Source organism: Nicotiana tabacum, chromosome 22, assembly GCF_000715075.1.
Source record: "Nicotiana tabacum cultivar K326 chromosome 22, ASM71507v2, whole genome shotgun sequence".
Lineage (NCBI taxonomy): Eukaryota > Viridiplantae > Streptophyta > Magnoliopsida > Solanales > Solanaceae > Nicotiana > Nicotiana tabacum.
In genome coordinates, this window is record NC_134101.1 from 157,448,575 (window position 1) to 157,468,097 (window position 19,523).

Consider the following 19,523-nt stretch of genomic DNA (forward strand, 5'->3'; position numbering starts at 1 on the left):
TATAGAGTTACCTTCAATTATTATTTAATGACCTAACTGTATAAATAATTTTTACACCACAAACAGTAGATAAAACTTATTTTAAAACTAATTTCTGAATAAACTGCAAATTGAAGGAATGCCCGAGGTTCTCCTTTTCTCTTTTCTTACTTTTTCCTTTTAAGTCACTGTATGGATGGTAATTTTCTTAAGGACGTGTTAATGGTGAAGTCCCGAACCAAAGTATGGTCTTTTTTGACTTGAAGCACAAAAATAGGTGAAAAAACCAATTGATGAGCAATTTATATATAACGCATGGGTTGAATGCGCCATATCTTAATGGGATATTTGTCCGTTAAGGTATAGCGCATTCAGCCCATGCATTATATTTGAAGTTTACTGGCCCACAATAATTGGTGGATATAGCGCATAGATTTATTGTGCTACATATATAGCGCTTATAATGAATGTGCTATATCCTCAATTACTATACCCTCTTGCATTGATTTTTTGCTTATTTAAGGAGCTTTATTGTTTCGTCAAAAATCCATTCAGGAAAAGTCAGTCTTCTGCATCCTTTTTATTTTCCTTTACTCATTTCAACATATTTGTTTACTTCACTTTTTCTGCATTTTGCTATAATGCCTGAAGAGCGAAAAATTAGGGTTGCATTATATTTGGGAGTGAGGTTGTCGTGGAGAATAACTCAGTACACTATAGTTGTTCTCCATAGTGTATTGTTAAGTTGTCACTTACAATGGAATACAATAGATTGGTATCGTTGTTATGTAAAAAAAATGAGTGTGAGGAAACATTTGGTTAATATTAAAGTAACCGGAAGATATCCATATTCTCTTATTCCGTAAAAGATTGCTTGTTATGTTGAGTTTAACATCAAAGATGATGAAACTCTGAAAGATTTTTTAGGACTCCAGATGAACACCGAAAACTTCTTGTGATAAAAATGCTGGAAATGAACGTTAATTCTTAAGACGTTCGCAATATTGAGGTTCCACAAAATAGGGATAACCCTCAATCGTCAGGTGATATTTTTGGAGCAGTTTTATTCGAATAGGTTTCGTTTGAAAGAGTTTGGCCAGATCTAAACTTATCTCCACTGGCGAATGAGGAGCGAGGACATAATTTCTCCTCAAGTTTACATAGTCCACACGTCGAGTGGTAAGTTTCAATTTTCCTTTGTATTAGTATATTTTTTTTATGTATCATATTTGTATTAACACTCATATATTCCAAAGGGGTTACCGTCCAGATATGAATTTTACAAGTTATGAACCAACAGACAGTTGGAATATGCCCAGTTTTGGTGTTTTGAATCATGGTGGTCCATCCGAAAATCATCAGCAACTCGATAATGTGCATCATGAGATATCAACAGATTATGATTTGTAAGTTAAGAGATAAAGTTTATATATAATGTTGGGATGAATTTGAGAAACTCATTATTTTATTGGTTGTGCAGTGAAAACGAGCAACTTGAAGGTCTTGTCCTTACTTAATTGCCCGAAGACGATATATTTAATCAGGATAAGGCAGATGCACAGAGTCAGAAAGATAATAGTGATTATGACAACAATGCTGATGAGTCTGGAGATAACACACCCTTCCCTGATGAGGGTGATGATGATGAGAAAACGCGTTTTGCTAATGAGAATGAGAATGAGCAACCTGATTTGTTGAGGGAGCATGATGCCACCAATGAGCATGCTCCATATATGCAGACTCCACCTCCCGTTAGATCCAGTGTATGGGTCACATATGCCTATTCATTCAAGGGTGATTCCCTACCTTGATCAGTTGCCCAGTATGTCGGATGTGGATGCCCTCACAAGGGATCTTGATAACATTCGGACAGCAATGGGGGATGAATCTAGACCAATGGTGTTGTCAAAGAATATGTTTTTTTACTGATAAAGCACGCCTAAGCAGGGCGATGCGAATGTACAGCATAAAAGAGTGTCGTGAGATCGAGGTTCATGAGTCATCTCCAGAAGTATACAAGGTTATTTATTGTAGATGATTTTAAGATTGTAGATAGATGCTGCGTGCGAGAAAGTTGAAAACAAATATATAAATTATGGGAAAATACAATGGCACTCACACTTGTGATATGGACACATTCAGTAGGAATCATTTTAACTTGATTTCTCTTGTCTTGATTTCACACATTGAATCATCCATAAGGTACAAGATTAAAGAGTGTATAGCATCTGTCCACCAGGTATATGACTATACCATTACCAAAAGAAAAGCATTTCTCGGGGGCATAAACATGTGTTTGAGATTGTTTATAGTAACTTGGATAAGTCCTTTGCCGCTCTACCCATGTACGTAGATGCTTTGCAACATTTTAACCCCAAGACTGTTGTTAAATAGAAGCTTGAGCGGAGTCCGGAAATACAAGAATTCATATTCAAATATGTATTCTGGGCATTTAAACCAGCTATTGATGGTTTTGTGCATTATTGGCGGCAATATCCATAGACGGCACTTATGTCTATGAAAGTATGATATTAAGTTGTTGATCGTCTTTGCAATAGATGCTAATAGAAGCATATTTCCCCTCTCATTTTCTATTTGTTCCAATGAAAGCCAAAAGACTTGGACATTATTTTTGAACCACTTGAAGAAGCACGTTGTCAGACAGTGTTTAGGTATTTGTCTAATATCTGATCGGCATGGTGATATTTTAAGTTCTGTACGGAATTTGGGTACATGGCAGGAACCGTATGCCTACCATCGTTACTGTGTTAGGAACTTGAAGCCCAACTTCCAAAGGGCTCATCCGAACAAGAGCTTACATAAATGTGGATGGCTGCAACAGATCATCAAAAGTGTAAATTCAGGAGGCGAATGAACTTGATTAGGCAGGAAGACCTAGAAGCTTCTCATTGGTTGATGCAACATGAGCTTGACAAGTGGACTTTGCATAAGGATGGTGGTAGAAGATGGGAAATTTTGACTACAAACTTGTTAGAGTCTTTCAACGGGTTGTTGAAGTCTGCATGTGGATTTCCTGTCACTGCCATGGTGTGGATGTCATTCAAGCAAATGGTAGAGAAGTTTGTTGAAAGATCCAGAAGTGCATCATCATTGATGGAAATGGGTGTTGAATTTATGCCACAGCCGAGGAAACGATTTGAGAAATATAGGAAGCGAGCACAGTGGCATACATTTTTATAGTATTGCAGCGACCCGACGACCAAGCCCGTGCACAACTGTCGCTCCCTCGCCTGTATGTTGTAGCATCTCTAGTCCCAACTGGTAGAACTGGTATAAGCCAATAGCCTGCATAGCATATAACATATTAATTAAGAAAGGATGTTAAAGTAATGTAACATTACAAGTAAGTATAACAAATAACATACCAGTGCCTCACGCCTCTCGACGTATGGAACGTACCAACCACCAACGCGATGAATAGGATGCCTGATCAGAAGGCGAGTAAAACTGCGATACCATCCTATGTACTCATGCTCCTCGTCCAAACGGTCAGGTGGAGGTATGTCAAAATTAGGTCATACCTCTTATCCCAATCCTCTATCTGGGCCTCTAGCCAGGCCAAGTATGTCTGGTCGACCTTGCAGCTATCATCCCGCTGGTAATGTGTGGGATGTAAAGTGGGCGAAATATGTACAAGCTAGCATTGATCAAACTATCGAAGGACTCGCTCGGTGGCATGATGCTCGACTATATCGAGACATATAAGTGGGACTGAAGACATCCACATAGCTCGACCACGGGAGCAATAACCTTGCAATTCAACTATGAGCTCGTCGCTGTATGGCCTCTATATGAACTATATATTAAGCACAAGAACCGTGAGTAAACGCAAGACATATCAATCCAGGCCAATTAAACTTAAATATATATATGTACCTGAGTGCCTTCAAGTAAATCCAACAAATCCATGTAATAATAGATATGATGTCGAGGCTCGACCTCGCGGACGTGGCCTCGCCTATCTACCCACCTCTTAGATAGTGCTAGAAATGGTGGAGGTGGTACATCTGGAGCTATTGGTGGCAGAGATGGCTGGAATTGCAAGAACCGCTCCTAGGCCCAAACCTAATATTGATTGTGGACGTTTAAGTCATTTTTTACTATTTCTATTATAATCATGAAAAGAATAGATTATGTTATCACCTACAGTAGCAATATAAAAATGGTAATGTCTCTCACGGTGCCCATGGATGACCGGCACAACTACCTATAAAGGTAGGCTAGAACAGTTCCACCCTAGTTGTAATCAGGTAACCCATCTAGCCTCTCCAGATGATATAGAAATCGCAAGCTAACTAGGTTTCCTGAAGTATTCAGGAACAGAATACCACCAAACATCATCAGCAGTAACAACCCCATCTGTCGGTCGATAGCCTCTGGTGATGAGTCATCAGTAATCTCCATGTGCAGCGTCACCAGATGCTGCCTAACGGGCGTCAGTTGCAATCGACTGGCACCACTCAAAGCAGTGGCTTTGCAAGCTGGAAACCTGCCAGCCTCTACAACATATGTAGTTAGTCATCTCCCATGTAGTACCTAAGAGCATGCGGGTAGCTGATGGGGAAATCATCAATGGGCAACCCGAATTGAACCTCCACATCCTCTAGCGTGATGTTAGCCTCGCCGATGGGTAGATGAAACGTGTGTGCCTTCGATCGCCACCACTTTATTATAGTTGTGATCAGGGCCCAATCAAACTGCAACTGGACGATCTCTATATCCGATAAAACTATGTCCGCTGAAGGCATCTAACTTTACGGGGATGCAGTGGGTGGTCCCTAATGAACTCCCAAAGATCGTCTATACGTCTGGGATGGAAGGTATGGGACAGACACTGTCCATCCCAGATGTGTGAAGACCTATGGTTGCCCTAGAACAACAGCAACAGCAGGTCCAGGATGCACGAGGGAAGCTCCCTGACAATGTCTGTAAATTGAACAATATTAATTAAAGTATTTTTTTGTTTAATATTTAACATCTTTAAAGATATTGCGATATTTTTTATATTAATATTTAATTGATAAAAAATTTATATTATTACTTAGTTTGATATATTTTCTATATTATTATTTTATATGTTAGTTTCTATACTAAAATTTGGCAGGGTTTTGTTTGAACTATCATCTTTTTTTCAGATATTTTTGGGTTATAAGAGAATTAAATAATTAATTTTCATAGCTAATCATGATATATTTAATAATTATTCATATAAAAATACTTAGGTTGATGAATTTTTAATATTATTGTTTTATATGTTAGTTTCTTACATTTTTTTAACTAAAATATGGTAGGATTTTGTTTGAACTATCATCTTTTTTTCAGTTATTTTTGGGGTTATAAGAGAATTAAATATTTAATTTTCATAACTAATAAGAAATTTTAGTAATTATTCATATAACAAATACTTAGGTTGATAAATCTTTTATATTAATATTTCATATGTTAGTTTCTTACATATATATATGTATATAAGAGGGAATAGAGGAGGTGAGTTGGCACCTCTCTTTGGCCAAGGATCTTATTTATCTTTTTTCTCCTTTTTTGGCTTTTCCTCCTTCATTCTTTTCATATACTTTGTTTAATAATTGAAAATTGATCATTTTCTAATCAATTTATTACATCTCATTATAATTTTTTTTAGTTACAAAAAGCCTTTCATTTATTTGGCTCCTGAAATATTATGTTTCAATAATTCATAAGTGAATATTATGAATTGAGCAGTAGCTGGAGACACAAGACATGTGAATGGCATTATTATTATACAACACAACGAATGCTTAATCTCTGGTATATTAATTTCATATTTATGTTGTTCACATCAGTTACAAAAACCCTCTCACCTATTTGGTCTCCCTACTAAAATAAAACGCCTCCTACTTCCTTATGCTTAAATCCACATTGCTTCATCCATCTGTATATAAGATTAGCAGTTGTGTGGTTGTGGCAAAGACTTCGAGGAGAAAGAAGAAATTTTCTCCCTTTTTGAAATAGAAATCTGATGATCTGGTTCTCATTCATGCTTGCTTCTCATTAGTTATGTAACAATCAAAATTTTTTTTTTTTTGTAATGTCTCGTATTTAGCATCCATGGAAAATGTTATTAGTCCGAATTCTGATGGTTGAAATGATAAAATTTGAGCTTGAGGACATTGTCAAGAACTTTGATCCATGTACCGGACTTGGGTATAAACTTATCTAGCACATTACTTTTTTTTGTCCATTTGGACTAATTTTATTCGTTTTCTCTATTTTTATTTTTTGGTATATGTAAAATGAGTCTAGCTTGCTATTTTTTGAAGGTGTTACTCATGCATGGTAATGATGAAATCTTTTCATATCGTCTTAACCTTTGTTGATGCTCAAAAGTCATTCACTTTATTAACCTTGTGTTATTGGAGGTCAGAAATATTATCTTTTTAAAATTACCATCTAGCAGCTAGGATCATATTCAACAAGAACTAGGTAAAAATTTATTCGGTGTAGGTAAATTCCTGCCTAAAAACTTTGTTCCGAGAAGTCAAAATTACCGATTATATAGGAGCATATCCAGCAAGAATTATGTACTGCTTTTTCATTTTTTTTCTTCTTTCATTTTCAATTTACTTTATTTTAAAATTATCTAAGGTCTCTAAAATAGAATATGGACGTTGGACTAAAGATCTCTAATAAATACTAGTAGCAACTATAATGATTAATGTTATTATTATATACATTTACTTCTAAATACAATCACTAACAAAATATGGAGTATTATTTATAATAACGAGAAAAGAGGCTAGAGGACTTACGTTATATTTTATAGGTGATCGTTCCGTGAGCATTCGATCATTATAAAACTATAAAAAAAGTGTCAGCTTTTATTGCATTTTGTTTCTGTTAATCTTTTTCATTAGTTTTCTTCCTTATGTTTTTTAAAATTTAGTGACTTAAAATTACAGGGAATAGCAATAGAAAAAGCATATTCTCATGGTTACTTATAACTTATGTGACACAAATATCAAGATATTTTATGTGCCTTCTCTTGGTTGGATATTTCATATTCTTGCTTGATTCAAACCTTATTTTCCTTTGCGGAAACGAAGCCTGAGAGCCATCTCAAAAGCTTGATGCAACACTTTGAAAGAACAAGGAAGATGAGAATGCTCTTTAGCCTTCTATTTAAGTAAAGCCTATATTTATTTCCTCTTTCATAACTTAAATTTGATTGAGGCATTTATCTTTTGGTATGGTGCCTTACCATTTTAATAACTTCAAAATCGAAATTCTATGGATATGCTAAAAGGTCCATTTGAAATATTTGTATGGATTAAGCTTAGTATTGGAATAAACTAGACATAAATATAGCATAATGCATATAAAAATTCTATTGCCGAATCTCTACCAATTTGAAATTGTCTTGATTGATTGATGGCACTTCGCAGATTACAGAAAGATGGTAACGAGATATTTTATAGCTGCAGAAGCAATTGATAGTTAAGCTAAGTCCCACAATATCTTGGTAGGATTGGGAATAGAATTGTTTCAGCAAGATGTGAAAATAATTATTACAATTTAATAATATTATTAAAAATATCATGCTTTATTGCATTTGTTTCTGCTAATTAATTTCATATGTATTTTTTTCTTATATTTTAAAAAATTTCGTTTGTGGCATACATTATAATTTATATTTTATTTTTGATTTATGAAAATGTTATTTCTTCTATCTCAAATAAAATTACAAAAAAGAAATTCAGCTCAAAACTTTTTGAATGATTGACCGCGCGAAGCGCGTGTAAATTTACTAGTTTTTGACTAAAATTCTACAGTGTTTTGTTTGAACTCTCATCTTTTTTCAGATTTTTAGGTTATAACATAATTAAATATTAAATTTTCATAACTAATTATCTAATAATTATTCATATAAAAAATACTACAAACTTAATAGTAAATAATATTAAATTTATTTCATTCGTAACGATTTGTTTGTTAACTTTTATATTTTGCCCAAAACTATGGCAGCATCTCTTTCGTAATGTCGACTAATTATTTTATGATTCATATCTAATATTTGATAATTATCTACTAATATATTAAATCTATAATTGAGTACTCTAGCGAGTTAGTTAATGAGGGCACATAGTTTTTATTCTAGACTAAAGAATCCTAAAGAGCACTAAAGTCACACTACTCTAAATAGTCATAAACAAAGTCAACTACTATAAATTAAAATTTATTATCAGTATTACTACGCTAAAGCGTACTACATATCAATTAAAGGTACAACATAACACTAAAGGGTACTAAACAATAACAAAGTCGCATATTGTTATATGTACAACAATAAAGTCACATATAACACTAATTATTCAACAAAATAAAATATATAATTTTAATAAACTAATCCGGATAAAAAACAAAAAATACTTATATAAGAAAACGATCACAAAAAGTATACAACACAGTAAAAACATCTAATTAGTAATTTATATACATGAATTCTCGGAATACCTCGTTTTAGCTCGCTAAAATACTAAGGGGACACGATTTTTGGGAGACGGGTGGACTCCAATAGAAATTTATGCTTTAAAAATGGGGGAGGGGGGCGCTTTGTGCGTAATGTCGAGGAAGAAGGCTGGGCCATTTATTATATAGGTATAGAGCATATTTTCAACTTCAAGTATAGCGCATCCCGTATATGTGATATACTTATAATTTGACCAACATTTGAATTTCAAATATAGCGCATGAGTTGCACGCGCTATAGTTTAATGGACAAACTTGCCGTTAAGGTATACCGCATTCAACCCATGCGTTATAAATTGTTCATCAGTTGATTTTTCGCCTATTTTTGTTCTTTGAGTAAAAAAAGACCACACTTTTGATTCCGGACTCTTAATGATGTACTTGAATGGAAAAAATAAGCTGGAAATAAACTCAAGTCAATCAAATCAATCATAATCAGCATGTAATTCCATTCGAAGTCGCTTTTTTGGCTATACTATGATACTCCATTAGTCAAACTCTACTTTATTCCTCATGTGTGCTATTTGTGGATAGTGAATGAAGTTACACGATCTCATATGCTCCTGTTTAATTTGAGGCCTTAACAATCATCTTCTTAATTTTTCTAATACTTCTTTACAAAGAGCACAAGTCCCATCAAAGTTAGTAGTGGCTATGTTGGCCTATATGATATTTGATCATTTATTTAAAGAATAGAGTCGATAAACGTTAATATATACTCTCTCCGTTTCAATTTATGTGAATCTATTTCTTTTTTAGTCCGTGCCAAAAAGAATGACTCATTTCCCTATTTGGAAACAATTTACCTTTATGCAATGATTTATAGCCACATAAAATATATGTGCTTCATTTTACACCACAAGTTCAAAAGTCTTCTCTCTTTTCTTAAACTCTGTGTCCAGTCAAATGAGTTCACATAAACTGAAACGGAGGGAGGGTATATATATATATGGTTGACTTGGCAAAAGCTAATTTTTACCCTTTATTTGGGCGCCAGATGTAGTAAGGCCAAAGAGAATGGCGGCTTTTCATGTTTTATTTATTGTATATATAAAAGAGAATGGCAGCTTTTTAGAATAATTGTTATCTTATTATATGTATTAGTGTTAATTTCCTTAATAATGTGTTAAAGTTAAACCGACAAAACCATTCTAGTTCTACCTCCACGTAAAAAGGATAGGTAAAAATACCAATAAATGCTTTCTTAATCTGGGTTCATTGTTCTCAATGTTAGCAAAGAAGGACCAAGAAAAGCTTTAAGTCTTACATATTTGAAGAAAAACACAGAAGTTAAAAGGTTAGCACATAATTGATGGAAACAGATACTACATCACTTTATTTCTTTAGTTCAACTACACATTAAGACTTTCATCAGCATTAAAACTAAATAGGTCACTATTACTTATCTATCTTTCCTTTTTTTCTTTTTTTTTTTCAATTTCAAGAAGCTATAGTTAACAAAGATAAACAAACACCAGTATACCATAATTCCTGTGAAAGGTTATTGTGAGATGGGGGGCATCAGGGAAACTGGGGTAACATTTGAGTTTCAAACTTTATCCTCGAACCGCACTCGAAAGTAACATTGCAAGATGAATCAACCACAACATTATACTGGTGTACAGGCCTAGAAAGGAAAGGAGGCAAGTGAACCAGCAGATCACAGACACATTCACTATCGACTTGTTTCATCCACCTACAGCACTCCTCTTCTACAGGAGTTTCCTTATGAACGTGGTGTCGTCCATGCTTGTGTCTGTGTCTTCTCTCTGGAGGAGAAGGAGGTGACGGCGGTGGTGGAGGAGGTGATGGTGGAGATGGTGGAGGCCCTGGAGTGTATGGAAGCAATGAACATGCATGATTCACAAGTGTAAATTGAGAGGCACAAAGCGGACGAGTGACAATAGGTGGCTGAAGTACCCATTGGCTTCTTGATCCACTTGGGTGCAGCAGCACTAGGAAAACCACAATCAATACTATCTTTGGTAGGTTGTGTATGTCCATCTCCCCGATTGACAAAGCGTTCTGCTACCTGACGCTTGAAAAAGCAGCTTTCAAGGTCTTTGTTATATCCTCAGTAATAAGTAGTAAGTAGAAGTACCTACCTGCCACCAATCTATCTTTTACTTATATAAACTATAACCCTGCGTTCACAAGCTTTGCATGTTATTCAAATTAGGTACTGATTTTTAGGTTTCATCGGCCAAAAAAATTTGAAAAAGAGAAAAGGGTGAATGTTGGTATGTACCTTATAGTAGAGCATATTAGGTCCATGGTTGAGAAAGCCTCTCTTTTTGTGTGAATGCTGCTTCTTTTTCTCAATACAAAATTGAGACAACTGAAAGCTTCCTAACTGTTACAAACATAAATAAATAAATAAATAAATAAATAGAAGTACTAAAAATTCAAGCGCTTACAATAAGTACTCATTTTTATCACCTGTTGAGGGAGGAGATGGGATTAGCAGACTATTTATCCCATTCAATGTTTCTGATTTTCTTCCTTTTATTCCAAAGTTATTGGCAGCTGCCAGCTTGTTACTCTAGAGACTTATTGTTCCAAATTGGAGATCTCTATGAATCAGCAAAAGCATATAATACAAGGAATTAAACAAAAAACAGTACCAGTTGAAAAACATAAATACAAGCAAACTATAGGATTTATCATTCACAATCAGAAGGGCCTGGGTTTTACTTCTAAGAGTGCTCATGTCACGACCCGGAATTCCCACCCTCGGGAGTCGTGATGGCACCTACTCGTAGAAGCTAGGCAAGTCACGAACTTAGAAATCTTTAACTCTTCTGTTTTAATCCTTCTTACAACTTATATTAATAAGTGATAAACATCTAAATGACAGCAGAATGCAAGATTTAAGCGAAAATCTTAAATAAATATAAAACCAAAATATTTCGAAAGTCAGCACATGCCTCTACCTAGAAACTGGTGTCACAATATCCACGGACTACTAAGATCACTACACACAACTGTTTGAAAGAAATAAGCACTGTCTGTTTCGGATACAAGAGATAACAGAACATAATAAAAGATAGAGGAGACGTCGGGCTTGCGGACGCCTGCAAGACTACCTCGGTATCTCGGTGGACTGAAGGCTGGCTCCCCTACTGCTACTGATCAAGTGTCGCTCCTGTATCTGCACATAGTGCAGAGTGTAGTATCAGCACAACCGACCTCATGTGCTGGTAAGTGTCTGGTCTAACCCCGGCGAGGTAGTGACGAGGCTAGGACCAGACTCCAGATAAACCTGTGCAGTTATATAATATACAGCAGAAATATAAACAGGTAATAACAGTTTAAAAGGGAGGGGGAAACTTGCTTCGGGGAAACATATCAATTCTATCAGAAACTTAATAAAGTATGAAAGAACACTCGATGTCTACAATCAATACAATGACAATATTGTTGCGGCGCGCAACCCGATCCCTTATCATTTAACATTGTTGCGGCGTGCAACCCGATCCACATAAATAACTGTTGCGGCGTGCAACCCGATCCAATATAACATCTGTTGCGGCGTGCAACCCGATCCAATATAATATCTGTTGCGGCGTGCAACCCAATCCAATATAATATCTGTTGCGGCGTGCAACCCGATCTAATATACAGTCAACAATAATCATAGTTAACCGTCCCGACAAGGGATCAACAATAGACTACACTATCCCGGCAAGGGAACTCAACAGTACAAGTATATACGTCCCGGCAAGGGAGAAACAGCCATAACCAAACTTGTTCCAACATCTAACTATCTCAACTATAACTCAACTAGTTCAATATCTAACTATCTCAACTATAACTAAACTTGTTACAACACCTAACTACCCAGCTATAACCAAACTTGTTACAACACCTAACATGAAGAATCACCAACCTAAGCGTCCATAATATCAATTAAGAACACAATGCAAGGGAACTTCAACTCAACAATAGCCCGGCAAGGGGGCAACATAATGATCTCTTCTCTTTCTCACTTTTACTTCACAATTCACTTCACAACTCGAGCCAATGCTCTAGAGTTTCGATTATCACTTATACTTTCACAATTCGTTATACAACTGGAGTCAACGCTCCTCAATGTTCATAGGTCACAACTCTTTCCACAACTTTACACAACAAATAGAAATCTTCACCAAGGCACGAATAATACAACGAGATCATAAAAATCATAAGATAAGACTCACGGTCATGCTTGACACCAACGCATAGATACTCGTCACCATGCCTATGCATCGTACTCGACAAGAAACAAATAGCAAATAGGACACAACTCCTAATCCCTCAAGCTAGGGTTAGACCAAACACTTACCTCGATGTCACGAACGCAACTCAAGGTTCAATTATAGCTTTACCCCTTGATTCCACCGCCAATTCGCTCGTATCTAGTCACAAATTACTTAATTACATCAATAAACGCTAAATGAATCAATCTCAATGCATGAAAATGAGTTTTCCAAAGTTTTACCCAAAAAGTCAAAAATCGCCCCCGGGCCCACATGGTCAAAACCCGAGGTTCGAACCAAAACCCGATTACCCATTCCCCCACGAACCATTATATAAGATTTGTTCGGATCTCAAATCGAGGTTCAAATCCCCAATTTTTGAAGAAAACCTAGGTTCTACCCAAAACACCCAATTTCCCCCATGAAAATCTTTGATTTTAAGTTGAAATCATGTTAAAATATGTTAATGATTGAAGAAAACTAGTAAAAAAATGACTTACAATTGATTTGGAGAAGAAAGGTTGTTTGAAAAATCGCCTTCTATGTTTTTGGGGTTTTTAAAAAATGAAAAATAACTGAAAAGTCCGTTTAAATATACTCCTCTCACACCCTCTCCGTGGACAACATAAAAAGACTGCGACCGCGGAGCTCCACCGCGGACCGCAAGAAATCGAGCGCGGCCGCGAAGGCTTGGCCTTGCTCACTGCTGTCGCGGAGTCCCCACCGCGGCCGTGAAGCTTCCACCGTGGACCGCGAGACCTGGCTTCAGAGACCTGCAACTTCTCTAAATCTACAACTTTTTCCTAAGTGTAAAAACATCCCGAAACTCACTCGAGCCCTCGGGGCTCCAAACCAAATGTCATACTAACTCAAAAACATCATATGGACTTACTCGTGTAATCAAATCATCAAAATAACCTCATGAACATCAAATTAAATCTCGAGATCAATGAATTTTTCTCAAAACTTCTGTAAACATAAATTTTGAAATTTAAGTCCGAATCACGTCATGTGACATCCGTTTTTCACCAAATTCCACAGAAATGTCTTAAATCATATATAAGACCCGTACCGGGCGTCGGAACCAAAATACGGGCTCGACACATCATGTTCTAATCAATTTCATTTCAAATTTCTTTAAACAATTCCAGAAAATAATTTTCTTTAAAAATTCGTTTCTCGGGCTTGGACCTCGGAATTCGATTCCGGGCTTACGCCTGAGTCCCATATTTTCCTACGGACCCTCCGAGACCGTCAAATCACGAGTTCGGGTCTATTTACCCAAAACGTTGACCGGAGTCAAATTAGCTCATTTTATAATCAAAACTTAACATTTTTCACATATTATCATATTTAAGCTTTCCGACTACGCGCCCGGATTGCGCACGCTCATCGAGGTGGCTCTAAATGAGGTTTTCAAGGCCTCAGAACACGAAAATTTCGTTTTAAAATAAGTGATGACCTGTTACATATTGGGATTTAAAACAATCAGAATTTCTATTACATTGGGATCAAGGAAGGGGACGGGGGAGAGCGAGAATTAAACTCACTTATTTAAGCCTTGTGATACAAAGCGTTGATTATACAAACATGACTTTATTTCCTGCACAGACCCAACGTAGGTCAACATTGCTGAGGTACAAATGTGTGCTGCAAACCATCGGTAAACCCCTAAATATATATAAGCTTGGCTAGTTGTTGCAAAAAATTATGGACAAAAATTTGGAAAAGAACAAGAAAATGATGTATAGCAGGTTCAAGGAGTTCCTATAAGCATAATATACTTCCAATACCAAGAGGTAACTGCAGCTAAGTCCAGCCCTAAACAATATCTTTACGAAGTTAAATTACAAATTGGAACTCCTCTAACAATTTGAGATCACAAAATATTACTCTACTTTAAAGAACTTGGAAGCAAAAATATGAGATAGTTTCTGGTAGCTATGATGATGCCAGGAAATCCAACCAGTGCATATTATCCTCACAAAGGAAAAGTTTAGACGGAGATCTCAATAACTACAACAAACAACAACGAATACGCCTCAATCCCAAATAGAGGGAGATCCGAATATTAACCAAACTAGAGTGAACAAAGTCACAGTAGTGTCAAAGATTAGTACAAAGTACAAACTATACCATTTCACTGTCCCTTACCTTCTTTTTTTTGGCATAAGGGAAGGTGCTCAGAATTTCAGGAAAGGAAAATGAATATATACTGATCATGATTAACTCCATTGCACCAGACTTATCTTACAAAGAAATTAGCATCTGTAGCCTGTTCTCGGTCTGCATGATGCTTATACTGAAAATTTACATCACACTAAACATCCCCTGCAGTTATCATTAGGCCCATAAGTTTCTAACCACGTCCCTTGCTCCACGAAACATAACTATTGTCCGGTCATCGTATTGTCCACCTCTTTCATCTGTTCAATCACCAATTGGCTAGATAATTAGCATGTGCTCCCCTGTCATACCCAATGGAGCAGTCCACAAGTGCAAGTATTATTGAGAAACTGCAATCTTCAGCAATTTTGCTAATTTGGTATGATCAATGATTTTATCACATCAGATTAGCTCCACTTCCAGGATTGGTGTTTGGTAGTCATCATCTCTCAATATGAACTGAGTTTATGCGAGGCTGACACCTTGTTTACAAGGCACGCTATAATTGCAGGCCGACCACAGAATAGCATAATCCATATTACTCGAATTTATTATGAATTCTTCATCCTTGATGCTCAAATCTCCCTTCTAATGCAGCTATCGACATTGAACTAAAGATGCCTGCAAGAGGAAAATGCATTCAATCAGTTTCTTCTGTATAATATTTGAAACTTCTAACTTGTTGCATTAAGACCAAACCAAATCGCTGGCTACAAGCTGGATATTGCCTCCTTTCCACTGGAATTCTTCCTGCTGGTGACCAATCTTGTCAGTCATTATCCTTTTTGGGGGATAGTTTGCTGCTTTCAGGATCTTGAGCCAAGGGTCTATCGGAAACAACCTCTCTACTTGCATAAGGTAGGGGTAAGGTTGCGTACTAAGTTACTAACTACCCTCCCCAAACCCCACTTGTGGAAATGCACTGAGTTTGTTGTTGTTGATGTCAATTTATTGTTTTCAGGGTGTTTTACGCATAGAAAGCAATCCCTTGAGCGATTGGCATTGGACCATTCTTTTAAGATGCGGAGACATGAAATCTTAGTTCAGGAGCTATATCGTAAGTTTCATAGGTGCTCTCAACTGTTTGCAACTATTCACCGAACCATGCATGACGAACAAGATGAAAGTAACAATTGTTGAGGGACGAGGTAGACCTAAAATCACATGAAAGGAAGTTGTCCCGAAAGACCTACTAATCCTTTGAATCAATGCAGACTTAGCTAAAGATAGGGCACAATAGAAGAAAAGGATCCATATATGTGATACTTACTACCTAGGAATAGGTCTTAGACTTGATATAGAACTTTTATTATTATTATTATTATTATTATTATTATTATTATTATTATTATTATTATTATTATTATTATTATTACTTTATCTATATAATATGTAACTTATTTATAACTTATGTTTATTTTGGTAATGACGATGATATGAGTTGAGCTTAAAAAGAAAAGTGAGGATCCATATTGCTGACCCCAACTTTGTTTGAAACTGAGGCGCAATTGTTGTTGTACATAGGACTCATATCCAACTTCATCTGCCATATTTTGGTGGATAAGATTTGTCATTTAATGAAGCTTTATAGGCACCAGGAACGAAACTTGCTAAAATCAGGAAGTCCTGAAATGATTATTGGCTTAATAGTAAATGGAGGATACCTTAACAATAAGAAGGAAAAAAATGTAACCGACGGATAAGGCAGGATTATCCTCCGTTATAGGGCATAAGAAGAAAGATCGTTAAGTTCTCATCATTTCATTCAAAACCATCATATCAGCAACTCTTACAGCCCTTAGATAATGGAAGGGGAACAAAGAAGAGTAGAAACAAGAGACATCAGGGTATGGGAGTGTGGGGAAAGTGAGAGATGCATGCCAAAGAAGGTTTATAAAAATTAAGACTCTGTTGGTCTCAAAATATGTCGAGAATAGATTGTCAGCTTGAACTCCTTTTCAGAAAGAAAAGGAGATATTCAGGTTGAACTTAAATTCTCATATGAAGCAATTAATTTTTAAACTAAGAATGTCCATCCAAAATTGTGAAGATGGGTTTCTCAACAATAATATCTTGTCCCAAAATTTTTGAAAAGACGCAGCTGCTTTGCAAAAACAGTGTCTACTAAAATCGTAAGTGCTCTGCTAATTTGCAAGTTGCAATGAGCAGTGAATAATTACCTGGAACTCTCAACTCTCTGCTTTGCTAGTCAAAGTCACAAAGAAAACAAGAATTTGCAGAAGCATGTGCTGAAACCCAAAGTGATGTAACCCTTGCTCTGAGGGAAGTAGAAGTTTGCAGAGAAAAAGAACAAGTTGGTACAAACAACTGAATCATATGAACATCATCTTTTGGTTTCTTTTGTCAGAAGAAATCCTCTCTGAAATGTAGCATCCTCAAAATGAATATTCCCTCACTGAGATCCAGGAAATGAAGACTCCTTTGTTCTAACATCACTAGCCATTTTGTATTGACACCCAACTTCACTTTCAAGATGATGTTAGTGTTGACAGCTCGGCATCTTCCTCCTCGTCCAGAAGCTCCTCCTCATATTTATGATAGTCTAGTCCATTATTGCTAACCGCCATCATTTTCATGTCCTTCTGAACCATCTCTCTTTGCAATCTCAATCGCTCAGCTTTCTGCTTGTGGCCCTCAGCAAGTAACTCGAGAAATTTGTCTTTAATCTCGAGAAGTGGGTCTAGATCAATCAGCTCACTATCCTTGTATGCTTCCCTAAGCATTGCAGTTTTAATCCCACACTTCAACGACATATAAAATATCCCCGAATGCCTAGTAAATACATTCGAGAATGCGTTTGAGAACCTACATTCGTCACTAAACTTCCCCAAAATGTCGATAGGAACCCTCTTATAAATAGAAAGCGATAGCAACTCGTGGAAAACCCCCACAGTCCTCTTCTCCATCTCTCGTGAAGATTGATCCAAATGTGATGCATCATTGTAGGGTGATATATAAGGAAGCTCTATCCAATCTCGAATCCACTCTCTCACTTCCTTCCTAATGAAAAAGCCCGGAGGAAGTTTCCAGTTAAATGCTGGCCTAGATCTGATCCCTGTTAACCTTGATTCTTCCTCAGCTCTTAGCTCAATCACCGACTTCGCAAACTCCGGGTTCCATGTAACCAATTGTAAAAATGATTTTCCCTCCCCAGGTTCACCAATTAAGTTAAAATATTCCGGATATTTTGGCACCAAATTTACCAAAAAATCATTCGGGAACCCGAATTCCCTCTTCACCTGTACTAATTTATCTGCACTTACAACATTATCCTTAGACATCATTAGAAGTTTGCACAACTTAGAAACCAAAAAGTTTTCATTTTTTATATAAATCCTACTCTCCTCTTCCAAGAATTGCCTTAATCTATCGCTTGCCCGAATGAACGTGACCGGATCGGATTTAGGCCTGACCCGATCCATGTAAGTATCGAATAACCCGGGGTTCAAATAAAGAAAAGTTTTGATTTTTACGGGCAACCGCAATCTTTCGCGTCGTTTCTCCAAATAGTGAAGAGGAATTACCTGACCCGGTTCGTTTAGCACTTCTTTAACAACTCTTGCGCAATGCTTCCATTTTTTGTCGTTTTCGATTGCTTGGTCTAGCTTTGAGTCCTTGCGCCATGCTACTTTAAGGCTTGAGATTGATGCTGTGAATTGCGTGAAACCCCTAAATTCATGGGGTTTCCGATTTGAGCTTCCGAGTAAATAGACAAGCCGGTTTGCGAGTTGCATACCTGGGTTTAGGGTTTTGGTGTAATTGTGGAATAGGAATTGCTTTGGATTCCAGATTCCAGGGTTTAGGGTTTTGGTGAAATTCCGGGACCCGAGTGTTCCAACTGAACGGGTTTGATTTGGGCTTGGTCATATAATGCGTTGATCTTGATGCTGGCTACCAAGACTGCCGTCAACGGAACAGCTTGTTTGGATGGGCGTTACGTTTTGTATTATATGGTATTGTTACTCTAAATACGATGTTTGTTTTGGTTGTTACTTAAATTTATTGTATTGTATCGTTAAATCCGTCGTTACGTAACGACGAAATGTGTCACTTTATGTAACGACCGATTTGGTGTGGTTGTGTCGTTATCTTGTCGTTTTCTCTCATCTCATCCTTCACTCTTATTAAATAATTTTATTTTATCATTTACCCTAATTTTTTATATAATAAATTTACCCCGAATCATAATTTTTCTTTATAATATTGCAAATTTATTATTCATATTGTTGGAGCATGATATCATGAAACAACAACATACAATCTATCCAAACATTGTATTTATCAAAAAATACAGTACAGTACAATACAATACATTACGAAACGATGTGTAACAACCATCCAAACAAGCTATAAGACACAACCCAAGTTTATAGGATGTTTGGCTAAGCTTATACTCTGGTCAAACTGATTTATAAGTATTTTTTGATTCATCTATATGTTTGGTAACATTTATAAGCCACTGTTTAAAAGTTAAAATCAGTCATAAGTCATAAGCTAGTCACCCCAACTTATGGCTTTTCAGCTTATAAGCAATTTTAGTTTGACCAAGATTTTTACTAATTTATCTTTAATAATATTTTCTAATTCACAAAA

The 19,523-nt window shown here is 36.3% G+C and overlaps 1 protein-coding gene across 1 annotated transcript; it reads right to left on the reverse strand.

Annotated features, from left to right (window-relative positions):
- Nucleotides 1-14,779: 14,779 nt before the first annotated feature.
- On the reverse strand, nt 14,780-18,847 carry LOC107785131 (protein WHAT'S THIS FACTOR 1 homolog, chloroplastic). Its single transcript, XM_016606356.2, has 2 exons — nt 17,090-18,847; nt 14,780-15,530 (listed from the first exon to the last, which is right to left on the reverse strand). Exon 1 carries the CDS (start codon nt 18,662-18,664, stop codon nt 17,399-17,401), a length of 1,266 nt encoding a protein of 421 aa, XP_016461842.1. The 5' UTR covers nt 18,665-18,847; the 3' UTR covers nt 14,780-15,530; nt 17,090-17,398.
- Between the last annotated feature and the right edge of the window lie 676 nt (nt 18,848-19,523).

Bases quoted from the DNA above. Each gene is read 5' to 3' on its own strand.
- LOC107785131 (XM_016606356.2), bottom strand. From the start codon at position 18,664: ATGCAACTCGCAAACCGGCTTGTCTATTTACTCGGAAGCTCAAATCGG.